Source organism: Coenobita brevimanus, chromosome 5 (genome assembly GCF_032717465.1).
Source record: "Coenobita brevimanus isolate Jiangsu-jjx chromosome 5, ASM3271746v2, whole genome shotgun sequence".
NCBI lineage: Eukaryota > Metazoa > Arthropoda > Malacostraca > Decapoda > Coenobitidae > Coenobita > Coenobita brevimanus.
In genome coordinates, this window is record NC_136958.1 from 180077 (window position 1) to 200427 (window position 20351).

Genomic DNA, 20351 nt, shown 5'->3' on the forward strand with positions numbered 1-20351 from the left:
AAACCCCAACCATCCCATGGACATAAACCTACACGGGCTCAATCCAACTGGAGCACCTTTATTACCCACTAAACCACCAGGCCATAATTTGGTTATACAGTATGACTGTGGTAGGTGGGGGCACTCACCATCCACTCATTCAATGTAGTGCTGCTCTCAGGTGTCTGCCTTTTCCTCTCCATCCTTCTTTCCTTCCATTCTCTTCTGTCTTTCTTTCCTTCATTCTTTCCTTGTCCTTCAGCCTACGTGTGACTTTACACTCCCTCTTCTGTCTTTCTTTCCATTTCCTTCAGCCTGTGGGTGACTCTACACTGAGTGACAAGCGAAATGGTTTCCTGTGCACCAGGAAACCATTTACTACGCTGGGTGGTAACCATATAACCAAATTTTGGCGCCTGGTGGTTTAGTGGGTTATTATTGTGCTCCAGTTGGATTGAGCCGGTGAAGGTTTATATCCAAGGGGTGGTTGGGGTTGATTGCTCATGTAATGCCACTCGGCGATGAGTGAGGCTGGTCACTCTCATCTTAAATGTCGGGACCAACTGGCTAGCTCCGGGCTCCTACGCTCCTCATGGGGCAATGTAGGATTGGATGATGGATGGATGGATGGATGGTTACCACCCAGCATAGTAAATAGTTTCCTGGTGTACTGGAAACCATTTGGCCTGTCACTCAGTGTAGTCACCCACAGGCAGAAGGAAGAGGAAAGAAAGAAGGAAAGAAAGACAGAAGACGGGGGGTGTAAAGTTACCGAAAGGCAGAAGAAAGAGGAAAGAATGAAGGGAAGAAACACTGAACAGGAAGGAAAGAAGAGAGGAAACGGCAGACACTCAAAGCAGCACTACATTGAGTGAGTGGATGGTAAGCACCCATTAAATTTCATATCAATCATATGACACTCCCTTTTATGTCACTAATGTTTTAGAGATACTGTAACATACTCATGTGTGATTTGCATTAAAAAATCTTATTAACCCTTTACCTAAGTTTTTTATCAGCATTATCAGGTCACCTCTACATCACATACAAAGAATTATTGCTAGCTCAACTATCTCATTCTATTACACAGATGATCATTAATGCAGTACAGTACTGTAATAACATCCATCATCCAATCCTATGTTGCCCCATGAGAAGCAGAGGAGCCCGGGGTTAGGCAAGTTGGTCCTGACATTTAAGACCACCCTCACTCATCCCTGAGTGGCATTACGTGAGCAATAAACCCCAACCACCCCTTGGATATAAACCTACATGGGCTCAATCCAATTGGAATGCCTTAATTACCCACTAAACCACCAGGCACCATAATTTGGTTATATGGTTACCAGTCAGCACAGGAAATGATTTCCTAGTGTACAGGAAACCATTTGGCTTGTCGCTCAGTGTAGATTCACCCATAGGCAGAAGGAAGGAGAAAGAATAAAGGAAAGAAAGACTGATGGGGGAGTATAAAGTCACCTATAGGTAGATGGAAGTGGAAAGAATGAAGGAAAGAAAGAAAAGGAAGGAGGGATGAGAGGAAAGGGCAGACACCCAAAGCAGCACTACATCCATGTAATAACATACTGGCAATATTTTATGATCATAAAATCTTGTGACTAAATACTCATTCCGTACTATACAGTATTATGCTAAATAAGCATACACTGTGATACGGAGATCATTAATTAGAAAAAGTTATTTATCAAACTGTATGATAGCTCAGCATTTAATACAATCTAAACAGAGGTGTATTACTATTAATTCCAGAAATAAATACAGTACACTATAGACTTGTGCCTTTACATACTCATCAGCAAAAGAGCATATTCTTTACTATAAATGCTTTGTACTGCAGTCATGTAATCACATATTCCTATATGTATTCAATATGAAGCTTCTCTTGACACAAACTACACTACTGTACAGTAATGTTATATTGGCACCCATAACAATATAAACAACCAGTATCAACTCTAGCTTAAAATATACATCTTGACAATCACTGAGGCAAATAACAACATTCTCTGGTTAACCCTTGAATTTGATGACATATTCTTTATTTTTTATTTATTTTTTTCTTCTTATGGCCACAGGTTTATCTGAACAGGTGGACTGCCCTTCTACAGTTCACACTCTGTTTCCCTTCAAAACGCATAAATCTCTCACCTTTCTTTTGGAACATGTTTTTATACCTAAGCAGCTCTGTACCCACTTATACCCTGTGAGTGCCACCACATGAAGGCATCTCTTTAACCCTCCCACTTGTGTTTTTTTTTTCCCCCACATCAAAAATAAACAATAATTTACTGACTAAATGATATCTAGCATTTAAAAAAAAAAAAAAAAAAAAATTGAGCTGTCAAAACCTGTGATGTTTTCATTTCCACTCTCATTTCCATCTGACAACATATCTAAGTCATCAGACATCGCTTCCATCTGCTCCAAGTAGTTATTTGAGTGGCCAGAGGCTGCTGCGGCAGCAGAAACATCTCGTACCACACACTTTGACATAATTCTGGCAAGTGACGAAAATAATAGACAATAAAATAGTCCTCCCATGATGGCAACACCTTATTATTGCCATCTCCTGATACGTAAATGATTACTGGGTTCCCAGTACTGGCGAGCAAATATAAAAAGTCCATAACATGTACACATGCCACTAGATAGGTAGTCATTTTTTTAGTGGCACATACACGTGCCACTCGATGTGGAAAGGTTAAAGCACTTTTTTTTTTTTTTTTCTTTCTCTTACAAGTTCCATACAATTTTATTAGACTCAGAGGAGACTGTAGTGAAGTGGTCAGTGAAGGCTCTATGCAACCTCTTTAGTTAAAAAAAATCTTTGCTAAACTGGTGGAAATCATCTGGAGTTATCAACTTAAAAAAAAAAAATATGTCATCAGACTGAAAAGGTTAAATAAAATAAAAATTGTACAAGAACAAACTTGTTAAAACTCTGATGTTTGCTGCCTGTCCCCAACACTGCACACCATCAACCTATCACAGTGGTTCAACAAGAGTATTGACATTTTCTAGGCAGACAACCTGACTAGAGTAATATACACTCTGCAACAATTTCTTACACCAACTTGCTGGGGTAACATACAATGGCAGGCAAGATTATTATTTATCATTGTATCATGAACAAATCTTTGGTCAATGCAAAACAACGTAGTTGTTCCATAAGCTTCAATAATTTTTCCTGGAATGATTTCTTCCTTGAGTATCCAACAACTCTGTTACAGCTAGTAATTGCACTTGATTTTTAACTGAGTTCTGAGTTAATCTAATAATTTACAATTTTTATTTCTTGAGCAGAATTATGAAAAAGTAATGACAGTAGTTTTGGCCCCTGAAAAATATACCAAATCAAACATTTAGACAACCTCACCAACAACCATAGGAAGCGGTGAAAGCAATGCCCACCATACCAATGACACATTTGAAAACTTCATCAATTACCTTTGTACACATGAGTCAACCAACCCTAATTACAGCCACTGAACTAGCAGCAATCTTGGCAATCACACCATAGGCTAACCAGAGTATTCCATGATGAATAATTCTTAACAAAAGGTTTGTATGATTCATCTTGCTAATCAATTTTTGCTCTGTTAATTAACTGCTGTACAGTACTTCTTTACTGATTATTTCTTCTGTTAAAACTCAGCATTCAACCAATCTGATTCTCTTCCACAATGCAAACCATTCTTACATTAGCCTTGAATGAATCAGTGATTGGTAAAATGTAGGGCAATGATGATAGCAATGATTGCCAGGACGACGATCAAGAGAATAATACAAAAGCACAGCTTCCGTCGACTCTTGTTCTGTAGGACATGAAAAAAAGATAATTAAGGAACAAAAGAAATACTCGGAGAAGTAGAAATGATTAAACACTATATCATATACAGTATATTTGTGCAGTTTATTTATGGTCATCATACATCAAGAATGACTAACTGACTGAAGGACAAAAAGACACAGCTCCTGACACACATGAAATTTATCATGTTTAAAGATGGGATTAGAGTTCAGAAAAATGTAATAAAAAACAAAACTGCAAGACCTGGCACCAGCACATCCAGTGAAAATGGCCTCATAAACATTCACAAATCATTCAAACGCTGGGAATCCTGGCTCCACCTCACAAGCCTAACTATCTGGACATTATTATATCTTTTGTCTTTTTCTTTATGCACCTTCATACATCTCCAAGGGTCATTCTATCAGCTACACAGTTAAAATGGGGGTATCAAACCCTTGTAATCCTTTAGCTTCAAGAAGTTCCATAGCATGCTTTCTCACATTATTCATTTACCACCTTTCTTAACCTCACAAGCCTCCTACCATCTTCAATTCACATACAGCAATCCCTTGATTATCTGATGTAACAGAGCCATCGGCACATTCTATTACGTACGAAATCCGGATACAGATCAACCTACCAATATCCTACCGATACCCAACCTATATGTACAGTACCCCTCCTAAATGTGGCAGCATTCTTCAGTCTTTCAGCTATTAAGACATCAAATCACACATGGGAATATCCAATATAAGTGTTATATAGTAATAGATATATAAACTGTGAGTGTTTTTATGATTAATAAATGACAACACCGGCGGCGAACTAGCGCAAGTGGGAAGGTCATACGTCCTCGTAATTTTCATTGCTTACACAGTGGGTTTTTTTTGGAGTATGGATCCCAAACTATTTGAGAATCATAGAATAGTGTTTCTAGTGATAATATCAGACTGTGGTAATCATATTACGGGTTGTCGGGAAGTGTAAAGTGGAGACTTTGTTACCCAACTTCAGAGGTCTCCACAAGTCCTACGGTACTCGACGAAGGCTCAACAAACACCCCAGGAGAAAGCTGAAGGTATGTGCCATAAGCATATATGATTTTAATATTGTAGGACTAATAACTGATTTTTGGCAAATATTTTTAGAGAGTCTATCGGAGTCTGAATATGCCCGTGGGAGCCGCAAGAAAAAGCAAAACAAGCCCGCGGTTAAAGGGTTAAGCACTTGCACTGTTCTTTGGCAATGACAAAGATATTTCAGTGGCCTTTTATGCACAGAAGAGAAGGAAAGGCAATGATCACAGATAATGTAAACACTGGTCAGCCATTTTGGCTTGTATGCGTCACCGTGTCCACACAAGATTTTCAGGCGGATGAAAATATCATTGTGGTGAAATCGCAGTTATTTTTTTAACGTTATGCAGAGACAGAGTATAATTTTTCAACTATAATTGTAGCAATTTTTAACAGGGCATCGTATAACAAGGCTGCACTGAATACTGTGGGTTTATCATCACTTTTTTCTAATTCATGGTACTTTTCCAGCCAAACCGTGATGGCCTCGTATGTCGCGGTAACCAATTTGATAGCTGCTGTCGATGTCCCAAGTGACTCATTTCCAAGTTTTCCAGGTCACAGTGCTGTTTACACTAGTTGCAGCCAGAAGCCAATCATATTCAAGCATGACAAGCCAATCACAGTGCTTCCCACCCACACCTAGCAGCAACTAGACACATTAGTCCACCCTGTGGTCCCCACTAATATCACAATCACCTTGTGCTGAGAGGCCACAGTGTGCCTCAAGCCTCGGAACCCCTCCCCCTCCCTTGTCCACTTAGCTCTTAGCCACCAGGAGTTTCTGGCCATCACCCACTCCTCATGGGGGATTTCTGAGATTTTGGCAAAAATACTCTTACTTCAAACCCTAATATCTGCCAAGCTATAAAAGCTAGAGAAGCAAATAAAAGCTCTTAAGATTCAACAACTCTTCCTCTTTCAAATGAAGGTATCCCGAGGTCTCTAGGTAGGCCTGTCAATGAGTAAGGATGAATCGAAGACGAGTGGTTTTTCACGTTTGGTAGGGCGGATCTGACCGCATGCCACTGGCCATGGCCTTGGCCTTGGTGGCCAGTGTTGGCAGCACTGACCAAAGTGGTAATTGTAACACTGACCGTGTGGCCTTGGAAGGAATACGGTAATTTTCACTCGTTTCCGGACTTCTCTTTACTCATTGTTGTAAGGATGAGTCATCAACCTGTCCTTGTGGCTCCCCAAAAGGTTTTTTGTCCATTTCATAATGCCACTGTCCCGTAGGTGTGAGGGAAAGGAAACAGCTCTTCGTTTTCCTGTACTCACTTCTTCTGTCAATTATAATATTTTCCCTTTACTACAGCAAGACCTCGCTATAATGGACTAACTGGGGCTCAAATCATTCCAAAAAATGCGAAATTCCGATAAAAGCGACATCTGGACTTTCCCCCGCTAACTCGGACTTTTTCAGATATATCAGACACTAGTCTGGATCGCATGAACGGTTTTTAAACTGTTATGACTACCATTGCAGTACTGTACTGTGTTATAACTTCACTACAATAATCAAATGGTATAATATACATAATAATACTCTACTGTACACTAATAAACATGTCCTTTATTTACTTTATTGTGGTGAACACAGCTGAAGTGGTCAGGCAGTCCGGACTGCTTCTGGCTTTATCAGACTGTTTCCGATATACAGGAATTTAGTCTGGTAGCTTCTCGAGTCCAATAAAAGCGAATTCTGAGCTATTGAAGTCCATTTATCGAGGTTTTACTGTTTATTAATATTAACAGCATTCTGACCATATTGGCAAGGCTGTAATGACCGAAATGTGACTATCATGGAACACTGGATGTCATTGGGAAGCAAGTGCTATCCATAAGTTTTCTGTGAGAGGGCACTTGCTTTGTTCCGGTTCTAGACTCTCCATACAGTGTAAACATCCATGGGGACATGATGTCACATGCATTTTCCTCACTTCATACTGACACAACCTCACACTGAGACATCCACCTGCCCGTAAACATGCTAACTACCATCATTAAGGTTCTCTATAGCATTCAACAGTTTTCTATCCACATGATACATATGTAAAACTGCATGAAACAATGAACAGACCTGAACATGGCAAGGATTAGCCCACAGGCAGACCAAGAAAAATGCAGGATGAGGTACTGTACTGAGAAGCAACATCAGGATTCAGGGACTGATATGCTGCTTAAGACTTCACTACTAAGAAAACTGACATTGTGCGGAAAAATCCATGCATGCATTGCACACTGCCTTACACAATGTATGTAAGGTAGCCATAATCACTCACCTGCAAACGGGTGGCCTTAATCAGTTCCTCTCGACCCTCTTCTACGTGACCTGCTGCTGTCTCTACGTTGTCCTCAATAGAATCTGAGAGAATTTTCAGTGTTATCATTGAGTTCATATACCAGGCCAGGAAATATCATCACCTCTTTAAGTATCTATGAAGCCTAATGTACTGAAAAATACAAGCAATGGAATATGTGAATCACATTGTATTTATCACATCAAAATCGGATGGTATTGGAGGGTTCATTAAACATAAATGCAATGAACTCAGCATTCAAAGCAGAACAGATGAGAAGCTGGAAGGAAGAATGCAGATGGGTAAGAAAATGCCAGAAGAAATCCTTTACAGTGTATGAAATCACAGCAAAGACTGCCATCATTATCCAATCCAATCTTGGCTCAAAAGGAGCACAAAGGCCTAGGACAAACCTACTCATTCAAGGCATTTAAGACCACTGATGAGTCACCTGCCCCAACATCCAAACCTTGTTTCTTCAATCAACAGATGGAGAATTCACAACTCAAACATCTGTGATTATATATATACAGTAATCACTCAATTATTCGACATAACAGAGCTATAGGCATGTCCGGGTAATGACTCCATCCAGATAATGGCCTTCTCCCCTGGCCACATTTCTTACATATCCTAACTATGAAAACCAGTGTAAAATGCTCACCCATCTCATTCCTGTATTTATTCTCTCTCTCTCTCTCTCTCTGCCCTCCTCCCCAGAGAGAGGGGGAGGGAGGGAGGGAGGGAATGGAGAAGAAGGGAGAGAGATAATAGGGACTGATATTATGCCTAGCTCCCTCGTTTGTTTACTATAGAAAGGATGCTGCTTGTCATTCCTATATTTATTCTCTCTCTCTCTTTCCCCCCAGAGTGAACGAGGGAGAAGGATGGAGGGAATATGGAGAAAATGAGAGAGAGAGGGGGGGGGGCAACATTATGCCTAACTCCCTCATTTGTTTACTACAGACGGGAGGTTGCTTGTCATTCCTGTATTCATTCTCTCTCTCTCCCTCTTTCTCTCTCTTTCACCGGAGAGAGAGGGGGAGGGAGGGAGGAATTGCAGATGGAGAGAGAGAGGAAGGACCAATGTTATGCTATCTCCTCAGTTTGCTTATTCATAGAGGCTCACTTATGTCATTCATGTATTTATTCTCTCTCTCTCTCTCTCTCTCTCTCTCTCTCTCTCACACACACACACACACACACACACACACACACACACACACACACACACACAATGAAACACACTCATATGTACAAATACACAATCTTTCCCTCACTCAAATATGCATACATACTACATACACGCACGTGTACACATACCCAACGGATACTGGGTTAGATACTGAACCATATATAAATATATATATATATATATATATATATATATATATATATATATATTGTGTACTGGAATAAATTTTATAGAACCAGCTTTCCAAACATTTGTATTTTTTAGAAACTGGGTAAATGTTACAATTATTAAAAAATAAATAAATAAACAAAAATAATAGACTAACAAAATGTCTATGGTATCAACATAACTATACAGCCATTCACTCATCATTCAAGCTTTCAAAATCTGAACTCTGTCTTACATGCTTCCAAAAAGAGCAATGAGGAATGAAACCCACCTATTATCTGTCCCTGCTCTGCCACCATAGAGGAAAGGTCCCGCATGATTTCATTGATGTCGATGATGTCCGCCTCCAGTTGGTGCACTCGCTGCTCCCTCTCAGCAAGCATTGCTGCCTCAAACTCTAAATCCTGAGGATATTCATCAGTTACATAGTAAACTCACATCCTACGCATTAGTGACAAACAGAATGACCATGATGAAAAGACAAATACAGTAATGTAAACAGGTGCACAAGTTAAATGAGCATGTTGTGGTGTATGGGACTGCAATATAAGATGGGCACAGTGGTTTATTCATAAGCTGAATTTTGTGCTGATAATGAAGCAGATATGGGTAAAGGCCACATCATAAGTCAGGATAGGTGCACCCCAAACAGGACTGAGGCGTCTGGCAATAGACAGATAGATCTTCCACTACATACGACCTTAAGAAACAGAAAACTGATTTAGTGCTTAGGGTTCACCAATGATACTTGCTAGACACAGTGATTGCATGCGGGTGACTGACCATGATTGCTAGAAACTTTTTGTCAGGTTTTCTGGGTCATCCAGCAGTTTCTGCTCTTTCGGCACCTGCTTGGTCCCGAAGATGCTGAATGAGAGGACTTTTACTGTATCTTAGCTTTTTTTTTTTTTTTTTTTTTTTTTTTACTGCTTTGCGTAACCTCTTCCAGTTTCAGAGTTTCAAACCTCTAATACTCTAGGCCCCTCTCAATTGCACACTGCATACCAAACTCACAGTGTCATAGAAACCTCCACACCATCATGTTAGCAAATACTGTACATGTCAATAAAACTCTCGAGCATGCTTCTCCCAAGGACATATTCAGTAATGCTCCTCTCAATATTCTCTTTTTCATACCATGTATATTTATGAACGTTTTTTCTTTCAGATGTTAATTACTAATGCATAACATTCTTTATTCATCTGTTCTTCAGTTGCCATCCATTACCATTCTTCCTTGGCACTAAAAAATGCCCCATTACATCAAAGGCCAGTATCAACTCTTCCATTCAGAAACCCTATCACAAACACTCTCTAGCTCATTTGGCATGCGTTTTATCAATAGTTTGTTCAAAAACATGTTGTTCCCTTCCAAACCTCTGTAAGTAAAGGAGCCCTTTCCTGAATATTTGCATGAGGAGAATAGGAGACTGTCGTTCAGTGATGTCACATGCAAATGAATGTTTTGACTGGCTACTGCACCTCTCCTGGCCAATGCTGAATTCATAATAGGCATCCCCTCCTAGCACTGTCTTTTATCTCAGTTACAGTGCGGTTCTCAATTTCCGACCGGCTGGGATCAAAAGCTTTTGGAATTTAAATTTTTTGGGAACCTGGAAATATCGAACATTATCATCACTTATACGTATAGACATCAATGTGCTTGGCATTCCCTTCAGGAATCACTGTATCCATGCTCTAACTTACTCTCCTACAATCATGGTTTTAAATGTTCTGGTGTGAAAATTCAACAGTAAACAATGGCTATTTTTCGTCAACCTCATGGTTATAGCGAGTTAAACTTGAACTACAAGTGATGTACATGACAGTCTGGTCTCGCCATACAATGGGGTTATGTCATGACAACCTAATGCATGACAATTTATCGAGCAACAAGGTGATAATACCTTGGGTTCAATGAGGATATGTTTAGGGTCAAGGGACATCCACCCAAAAGGGTCAAAAAACTGTATGCCCAGTGGTAGCTCTGGGGTGGAAAATGACCCATCTGCAGTACAGGGTATGTAAGGAAGAACAAACAGGAGAGGAAAGATCAGCCAATAAGGAATTTTGGGAGGTGCCTGTGTTCTTTGATCAGTGAGAATTCACACAAAAGAATGTCTGTGTACACTATAGTAGCTGTGTAGAGACTATCCTGCACTCTTCAGGAATGTCGGCAGTCATTTATTATAGGTATTAGTCTCTGTAAATTATATGGACAATATTTTAAAAACCTGAAGTGACATATTGCTTACCTCAGAAAAAACTACAGCGTTATTACCTTACCTCTTCCTCAATAATACAACATTCTATTCTATATATGAACTATTAGTACAAGTAAGATAACTATAATAAAAAGTGAATGAGAGAAGTATGAAAGGAGAACAGGCTTTCACAAGGAAATAAAATGAAAATAATAATAATATGCACATGTAGATTGAAAAAAAAAATCTTGGCTCCAACTATCGCTATTACGATTCTCACAATTGCCGTGCAAGGCTGGGTAGAACTTCTTATACAAAGTTCTAGTGATTCATCACAAAGGAAGGCCAGACTATAATGAGCCACTGAGTTAATATTTATAACAGCAACCTGGAAACTAATCCAGGAAATTGTTTGGTGGTAAATACATTTTTTTAAAATTAAAATTCTTTTGGAAAACTAGTTATTTTCAGAGATTTACAATTCAAATTATGGGAATTGGACTGTGCTCTTCCACTCTATCTCTAACCTCTGCTTAGCCTTACCTCTACCTCCTTCAACCTATGTTGTCGCTGCTGCTCAGCTTCAATCATGGCATCAGTTGTGGATGAGGCAGCTGCATCCTGCTCCACCGCCACCATGTCCACTGGCAGCCGTGCTGTTCGCACCAATGTCACCACTTTCTGAAGTTACCACATGAATACAAAGGTTTAATTTATTAACAAGAACTTAGATATTTGAGAAATTATATCCTAATGGAACAACAAATTGAATAAACTATACAGCAGACCCTTGCTATAACAGACTACAGTAATTGGGAAGAAGCCTGATCCAAGCAAGTTGATAATCCATGATATACAACGGCCCCCATGAGGTGGGAGAATATATGAAAACAAATGAGTACAACAGCATATTCTAGTACATACTGTAAACGAAAACTATACCCATTTTACACTAACTTGGCCCACAATTTTGCCCTTTTGCAACTTATTTCGCATCCATGTCTTCACGACTAGTACAGTATTATTGTAGTCTGTTATTACAACTTAGCAGTCACAGTGGGAAAAGGGGAATTTCAGGCCATGTTGGAGTAAAAAGTGTAGGAAACAGGTATTTTGACCTACTGCGCCCCACTTAATGAACACTTCGTTATAGCCAACGGAAATCTGGTGGCCTTCATAGTGTCCGTTAAATCTGATATTTGGTCTACCAGTCTGTAAAAAATGGGTCTACTGTACTCAGACTTGAATACATCTATCACATGGTTCACACAGAGATATATATTAACATCTTTAACTACATATGACAGAAACTGTACTGCAATCTAGCAATTGCCAGGCAATTTTCTTCACCTTTGATGACTTCCAGATTCAGAATGTTATAAACAATTTCTATTAACACATTTATGATGACTGTTTTCAATTGCTGTAGTACTCTCCCTAATTTATACATCAGTCTCAACTTCCCTTGAGAGTTTGAACAGCAATCAATTCAAGCTTGTATCACTGCTTTGTATTACCTTTTGAACCTCCGCAAAGCGAGATGCAGCTGACTGGAACTCCGTATGTAGCCTGTCAGCTTGGATGCGGCGTTGCTTGTAGCCATGAGTGAGGGGTTGGAGGGAGCGCAACAGCCCTGTCGTGTCTTGCACCGCTGTTCCTGCACTGCTGTTGATCTGACTGCTGCTCATCACAAAAAGATGGGAGAAGATCACGCAGTTATTTGACTGATTCGTAGTTTTATAAAGTCTAGTCCTGAGTAATAGCATATTTGGGCTCTTTATTGATCATCATCATCATCATCATACGGACCTCCTTTCCCACCCTAGGGCAGGATGAGGAGTAGCAATGTCCAGACAGCTCAAATTTGCCCACTCCAATGAGCCACGCTTCCATTCACTCATCATTCAAGCCCCCTCAATCCTGGCTCTATCTGATACGCCAAAACATTCACCACGTTCTGTAGCTTCACATAAACATATCCGATAGAGTCAATCCAGATGCTGTCACGTTAAAAAGGGGTGCCAAACCCTGACCATGCGCTTCTCCTCACAATATTCATCCAACCAGCTTGCTCTCTTATCAGTCCCCTAGCCTCACCGATTTCCAAACCTCTCTTCCTCACACACTCATCCACCATATACCTCCACCATCTCCTTGGCCTACCTCGCCTCCTCCCTCCTTCAAATTCACTCAGATATACCTTTTTCATCACTCTAATGTTACCCAGTCTCTCCACATGACCAGACCATCTCAGTACACTCTCTTTGATTCTGGTGTCCACAGACTTCCTCACACCACATCTTTCAAGAATCACATTACCGTCCTCACACCACATCTTTCATGAATCACATTACCGGTATTTCATATCCTATCCAATCCCTGTACTCCACATACATTCCTCAGCAGTCCCATCTCCACTGCTCATACTCCTGACTTTTCATTTTCATGCCACACCATAGCCTCACATCCATAAGTTAAAGTTGGCACTAACACTCCTTCATGGAAGCCTCGTGCAGCTGCAACACTCAAGCCTCTGTTTCTTATCAAAGCCTTCATTGTACCAGTTACTTTTCTTCCCTGTGTCACTCTACCTTCCACTTCTTTTGCATATTTTCCCCTCTTTTCTATCACTCTACCCAGGTATTTGAACTCTCTCACCAATTCCAGTCTCTATCCATTCACTGTAACATCACACTGGGAGTCACCTTCTCTCTCAAAAACCATCACTTTACTTTTCTAAATTTACTCTCAAGGCACGATGCTTGCAGACATCAGGAAAACTCTGCACTAGCCTACAAGTTCTTGTCCGGTATTTGCAAGTACTACTGCATCATCAGCAAACACAAATCTGAGATATTCCATCCATCACCAATCAATACCAATGTCAACCCCATCTCCATTCGCGTTTTTACTTCTCTCATCACCCCATGAACTGAACAACCATGGGGACATCACACAACCTTGTCACACACCCACACCAATCGTGAACCTTTCACTTAGATGCCCATTAACCCTTACACATGCTTCACTACCATCATAAAAACTCTTGACGGCACCTAGCACCTTACCATCTACACCATATATGCACAAAGCCTCCCACAATCCTTCCCTGTCTACTTTGTCCTATGCTTTTTCCAGATCCATGAATGCTATAAACACCTAGTCCTTCTCAAATGCCATTTCCACTATCTGTCTCACAGCAAATACTTGATCCACACATCCTCTGCTACTCCTAAAGCCACCCTGTTCAACACTCATTAGGGCTTCTGATATCTCTATTACTTTCTCTATAATAATTCTTCCTTACACCTTCCCTACCACACTCAATAAACTTACGCCACCATAATTCTTGCACTCACATTGCTCACCTTCATTTTTGAACAGGGGTACAATCACAGCCTTTATCCAATCTGCTGGCATAGTTTCACTCATCCATGCCTTCTTACATATCTCCAACAAGCACTGCATACACCTCATCAACCCCAGCTATTTTCCCATTTTTCAGCTGCTTCACAGTGCTCTTCACCTGTGCGAGTGTCACGTTTCCTGGTATTGCATTCCTTCTCTGCACACCCCCCAAACCAATTATGTTTTACAGTGGCTCTGATCTCTCTATTCCCATTCATCAGGTTTTCAAAATATTCTTTCCATTTGGTCCTTACTTCATCTCCATGCGTTAATAATCTACCACTTACATCCTTAACACCGCATTTCTTTCTGCTTTCACTTGTCCATTTCCACACCTCTTTCCAGAATAACTTCCTATTTTCTGAGAGGTTTTCATTCATTTTTCTTCCTAGATCATCATTTACTTCCTTTTTCCTCTTCTCTGGTCTCTTTACATGCTTCTTGCTACCAGTATATTCAGTTCTTATTTTAACTGAACCCATGTCCTGTAACCACTCTAGCCACTTCCTCCTCTTCTCCTCCATTGCTCTCTAAACCTCTTCATCCCATCATGCCGTACCTTTCTTATATGTTGTTACTCTTGCCACACCATAAAATGCTTCAGCATTTCTAACTAAGCAATCCCTATGTACATTTCACATGCTGTCCAGATCCATTTCATTTCAATTCACTGATTCTAACTCCTCCCCTACTTTCGTCCAATATTCATCTGCCATTTCTTTGATTCTCAGCTTCTCGACTTTCAGTTTTTCTCCCTGACTGCTCCCCTCTCTCCTGGTCCAACTCAATCCTCTCAGCTTGATCTTGCATACCACAATCATATGATCTGACAGGCCTCCATGTCGTCCTCTCACAGCCCTTGTATCGGCAACCATTCTCAGCATCAACCTCTCTACAAGCATGTAATCAATCAGGCTCCTCTCAACACAATCTCTGTTCCCTCTATACCATGTACAATATATTTATGTGAATATTTGTTTGAAATACAAGTTACAAATGCACAACCTCGTTTCCTGACACATATCCTTCAGTCGCTACCCATTATCATTTTCTTCTGGTACTCCATTACAACCCATTATGTTATCCTCACATCCAGTGCCTACTCTTCCATTCATATCGCCCATTACGATCATTTTATAGCTCCTGGATATTTCTCCCACTGTTTGATCCAGCTCATCCCAAAGCCTGTCTTTCTCTCTCTCACTCCTCTCCTCACACGGTGCATACGCTAAAATCCCTGCCACTTTCACCTCCTCATACTTGAACTTGACATATACACCTCAAGCTGACACATTTGTATTCTCTCATTCCACTCTGCCACACCTCATTCATCAACAAAGCAACTCCTTCCTAGCACCTTCCTCTCTCATTCATGCCCGATCTAACACATTTCACACCCTCCTACTTCACATCCTTTCATCTTTGTTTCACACAAACCATCACAGCATATCTTGAACTCTTTATTGAAATGCACATTTAATCATATATCTAATCACATTTACACATCTAATTACTGTACAAAATCAACAATTAATGTTAATTCAATACAATTCATTTACAAATGAAATAACTGTGTTGTAAACATTAAAGTGTAATAATCCCCCATTTTTCTACCCATGCACTGACTGACATACTCCATTATCATTCAAAGCAAAATGCCTGGCTGAATTAAAAACACATCCATCATTGTTTACATTAGCTGGCATATGCATGGAAACCAAATATATATATATATATATATATATATATGGTGTGGAGAGGTATATGAGAGGGGGAGGTGTAAGTTGTGGGGAGGGCAGTGAAATGACAGGAGACTAGGCAGCAAGGAGGCAATTTGTTTGTGGCCACCCCTTACGAGATTAATTAAAGTGTCTGGGGAAGGCGGTGGCTCAATTGGTAGAGAGGTGGCCTGCGGTCCTAACAGACCCAGGTTCAAATCCCACTGGGGCCGGGAACAGTTTAAGGATTTGAACTCCATAAAAATCAGACTTTACTGATCTACCAGAAGACCCGCCGACATGTCGTAAAAATACCCCCGCTAATACCAATACACCAGTCCTGTATGAGTATGGACGGTGGGTGTTAGCGCCGAAGTGGTGACATGTAGAGGTGTGCGTTACGTAGGAGGACTGCTGGTCCTTGAAAGCAGGCAGTAAAGTCTATGCCCAGAGTCGGACACCAAAAAAAAAAAAAAAAAAAAAAAAAAAGATATATAGATAGATATTTATATATATAAAACACTGTCTTCTGTTAGTTTACAAATCATGCAATATTGTATGCAGCGTAAGACAAAGATTTTGCTCATATCCTCCATAGCGAACTTGAGATACACAGATGCTCAGTGCTATACAAATTGAAAAATGTTATTGTTACTGAAAAGTTAGGTAAACATCTTAACACTTCCATGGAATATGAGAAACCTACATATGATCTCTGAGCTGCTGACTATCAGCTGGTGTGCCAACTTGCTTCAGTGAACGTTCTAATGTGGTGGCAGCATTGTTGATGGTGAAGAGGTGAGTGGTGATTTTGTCACACAACTGAAACAAAGAACACAGCAAACCCTATATTAATAAACATCTAGGCACTATCGTAGTTATGTACAAATTGATGACACAAAAAAATAAATAATAAATTTTCAGTGTACATAGCATTTGCCCAAACAATGCTCAATCTGCTTTAAATACATACCAATATGGATAAACTGCAATACAAATACTATATGGAAATAACAGTATAATGGTGGCTTTCATAATTTCATTCCAACTACCACTGCATGATTTAGTGCAGCATATAAGAAGAGGGAACCCCCCACAGAGAACTGCACCATGACAATGCTCCTGCCCATTCATCTCAACTGATTCAGGAATTTTTGGCCAAGCACAACATCCTGCAGGTCCAGCAGGCTCCCTACCTACCAGACATGTCTCTGTGTGACTTCTTGTTATTCCCCAAGCTCAAAATTTCACTGAAAGGTTCCCGATTTGAGACAAGAGAAGAGGTCATATTGTATGTGACGAAACACCTGAAGATATTGAAAACCAATTTTGAAAAATGTTTCAGGCAGTGGAAAGAATGCTGGGCTACGTGCGTCGTCAAAAAAGGCCTACTTTGAGAGAGGTTAGTGTCCTAGCTCAACAGGTTAGTTATTTATCTTTTTAAAGTCTAAGGTCTGATACTTTCTGAATAGACCTCGTACAGTGACCCTAGGTCTGGTGTAATGGGTTCCTATTGGGTGTCTTATACAAAAAACTATTGGATATACTGTCCACCTCTTTCCCCACTTACTGTAGTCCACTATAACAAGGTCTCGCTGTACTTTATCCGGACATTTCAAGATCCTCTCATGAGGTCATGTTGAAAGACTGTGCAGTGAGAACACAGTGTATGAAATAGTACTGCTATGCCATGAACTTATTTGCAACATTACAGTGAGAGCAAAATACACTGTTTGTGACTGTTCATATACCTATTTTATAGTGATGTAACCTTGATCTGGTGTTACATATTGCATTTCTTGGTCTTTACCAGTTTTCAACCTTTAAACTGTAGAGGACTATGGGAGCTGGAAGTTGCATCATCTCATTCTAACAGTTAGAATGTTAATGTATTTACTACCTCAGGAAATCAAGCTGCCTATCTGCAACCTCACACTCACCCCATGATGTGCTATAAATTACCAGGAAAAAATATATATATATATATATATATATATATATATATACCCATCCATCCATCCATCATCCAATCCTACATTGCGCCATGAGGAGTGTAGGAGCCCAGGGCTAGGCAGTTGGTCCCGACATTTAAGATGAGAGTGACCAGCCTCACTCATCCCTGAGTGGTATTACATGAGCAATCAACCCCAACCACCCCTTCGATATAAACCTTCACTGGCTCAATCCGACTGGAGCGCAAAAATTACCCACTAAACCACCAGGCACCAAAATCTGGTTACATGGTTACCACCCAGCATAGTAAATGCTTTCCTGGTGTACAGGAAACCATTTGGCTTGTCACTCAGTGTAAAGTCACCCACAGGCAGAAGGAAGAGGAAAGAATGAAGGAAAGAAAGACAGAAGAGGGCGTGTAAAGTCACCCGTCGGCAGAAGGACAAGGAAAGAATGAAGGAAAGAAAGACAGAAGAGAATGGAAGGAAAGAAGGATGGAGAGGAAAGGGCAGACATATATATACAGTAAAACCTCAGTATATCGGACTAATTGGGGCCCAAACCAGTCCAAAAAAAACGAAAGTCCGATCAAAGCGACATCAGGAATCCTTTCTGGACTTCCTCCTCCTCTTGTTATGCACAGAGGCTTGCTTGTCATTCATGCATTTATTCTCTCTCTCTCTCTCTCTCTCTCTCTCTCTCTGTCCCCACACTGGGCACTTCTATTTTACTTCACATATTTTTGTCTTCGTCGTCACCTTCATCTTCACCTTCCCATTCATTTTTACTTTCACTTTCAGTTCACTCTGACATTCACATTCACTTTTATATTCTCTCCCATGCTCATTTCACCTTCACCTTCACACTCATTTTCACTGTCACTCATTTTGAATTTCCCTTTCACCTTCCCTTGCAACCTTACTTTCTCATTTTCACATTTATCTTTGCAATTATTCACTCACCTTCTTTTACTATCACCTTCACCTTCACTTTCACCTTCTCTTTCACTTTCAACTTTTCTTTCATCTTCACTTTCACCTTCATCTTCACTTTTACATTCATTTTCACCTTCACTTTCACCTTCATTTTCTCCTTGGCCTTTACTTTCACCATCTTTACTTTTACATTCATTTTCACCTTCACATTCAACCTCACTTTCACATTCACATTTACTCATCTTCACCCTCACTTTCATCTTCACCTTCACTTGCACTTTTGCCTTCACTTTCACATTCACTTTTACTTTCACCTTCCACCTTCACTTTCACTTTTGCCTTCACTTTTACTTTCACCACTTTCACCTTCACAATGCCTTCAGTAACCTTCACTTTTTCATTCACTTTCACCTCTCCCGGAGACAGAGAGAAGGGGAGGAAATATAGGAGAGAGAGAGAGAATCCTGTGGTCTTGTAAAACAGGAGCTCCAATTCTACTTATCACTAGTATTACCATCCTTGACAGGAGTACTGCCCTGATTGGCTGGTGCTACAGCCTTGTTTTTGTCATCAGCTACAAAAAAAACAACTATGTGAGAAATGAGTCTATACACATAAATATACTGTACAGCTAACCATTCCTTTCCTATGCTCCCTGACTGCCAGCAGGCACATTATAAATGAAAGCTAATTTTCTACTATGTATTAAATTTTGAAGCATAACACACCTGGAAGAACTCTGTACTTGATTTCTGTCGTCCTGGTGCAAAGTCAACTGAGGGGGAATCGATGGAGCCATAGGAACGCTGGCCTTCCCCTCCTCCCTCTCCTTGTAGCCTGGAATATCCAGATGCCATCACTTCTGCCCTTCAACCTGAAACATAAAGCAACAATTAATATAAATATAGATACATTTAGCACAATACTGTAACTTAAAAAATGAAAATACACTATAAACGGGTGCAAAAGAGATGTAGTGGTATCAGAGGTAAACTGAGAGATACCGGTAATGCTGATTTCATGTGCACTGTGTGTCAGGAAGAGCATGTGAAGATTGTCAAGTGTAATAGGATTGATCTTGCTAGTGAGTCTCCTGAGTGTGTAGAAGAGTTTTGTTACTTGAGAGACATGTTATGTGTTGGAGGTGAGGCTGGAGCTTGCTCTGTAACTTGAGTGAGGTGTGGTTGGATGAGGTTCAGGGAGCTGTTATCTCTCCTGACACTGAGAAGGCTCTCCCTTTGCGGTAGGGGATCTTTGTATGTGGCATGTGTTAGGAGTATAATGTTGTATGGCAGTGAGACATGGGGAGTAAAGGAAGAGGATATTTGCAGGCTCAAACATACAGAAATGACAATGACTAGGTGGATGTGAAGTGCATCCATGAATGTGAGGCCTGGGGGGCTAGGTTTAAGATGAGAGAGTTAAGAGGAAGGATGAGACTGAAGTGTACAGTACTGGTGTTGTGATGAAGGGTAGACTGAGATGGTTTGGGCATGTGGAGAGGATGGAGGATGACAAATGGATACAGAGAGTGAGAAGTGTGAACATTGGGGATAGGGTTGCAAAGAGGCAGACGGAAAAAGACCTGGGATGAGGTC

At 40.4% G+C, this 20351-nt stretch overlaps 1 protein-coding gene across 1 annotated transcript; it reads right to left on the reverse strand.

The window, feature by feature from the left end:
* Nucleotides 1-3137: 3137 nt before the first annotated feature.
* On the reverse strand, nucleotides 3138-19610 carry LOC145397823 (syntaxin-7-like). Its single transcript, XM_080270856.1, has 7 exons — nucleotides 19482-19610; nucleotides 16572-16687; nucleotides 12257-12419; nucleotides 11283-11420; nucleotides 8807-8939; nucleotides 7155-7237; nucleotides 3138-3815 (listed from the first exon to the last, which is right to left on the reverse strand). Exons 1-7 carry the CDS (start codon nucleotides 19608-19610, stop codon nucleotides 3717-3719), a joined length of 861 nt encoding a protein of 286 aa, XP_080126982.1. The 3' UTR covers nucleotides 3138-3716.
* Between the last annotated feature and the right edge of the window lie 741 nt (nucleotides 19611-20351).

Bases quoted from the DNA above. Each gene is read 5' to 3' on its own strand.
- LOC145397823 (XM_080270856.1), bottom strand. From the start codon at position 19,610: ATGGCATCTGGATATTCCAGGCTACAAGGAGAGGGAGGAGGGGAAGGC. The intron at 16,688-19,481 runs GTGTGTTATGCT...TCTTTGTTTCAG, and splicing joins CAAGTACAGAGTTCTTCCAG to TTGTGTGACAAAATCACCAC. The intron at 11,421-12,256 runs GTAATACAAAGC...TGGTAACTTCAG, and splicing joins GCTTTGCGGAGGTTCAAAAG to AAAGTGGTGACATTGGTGCG.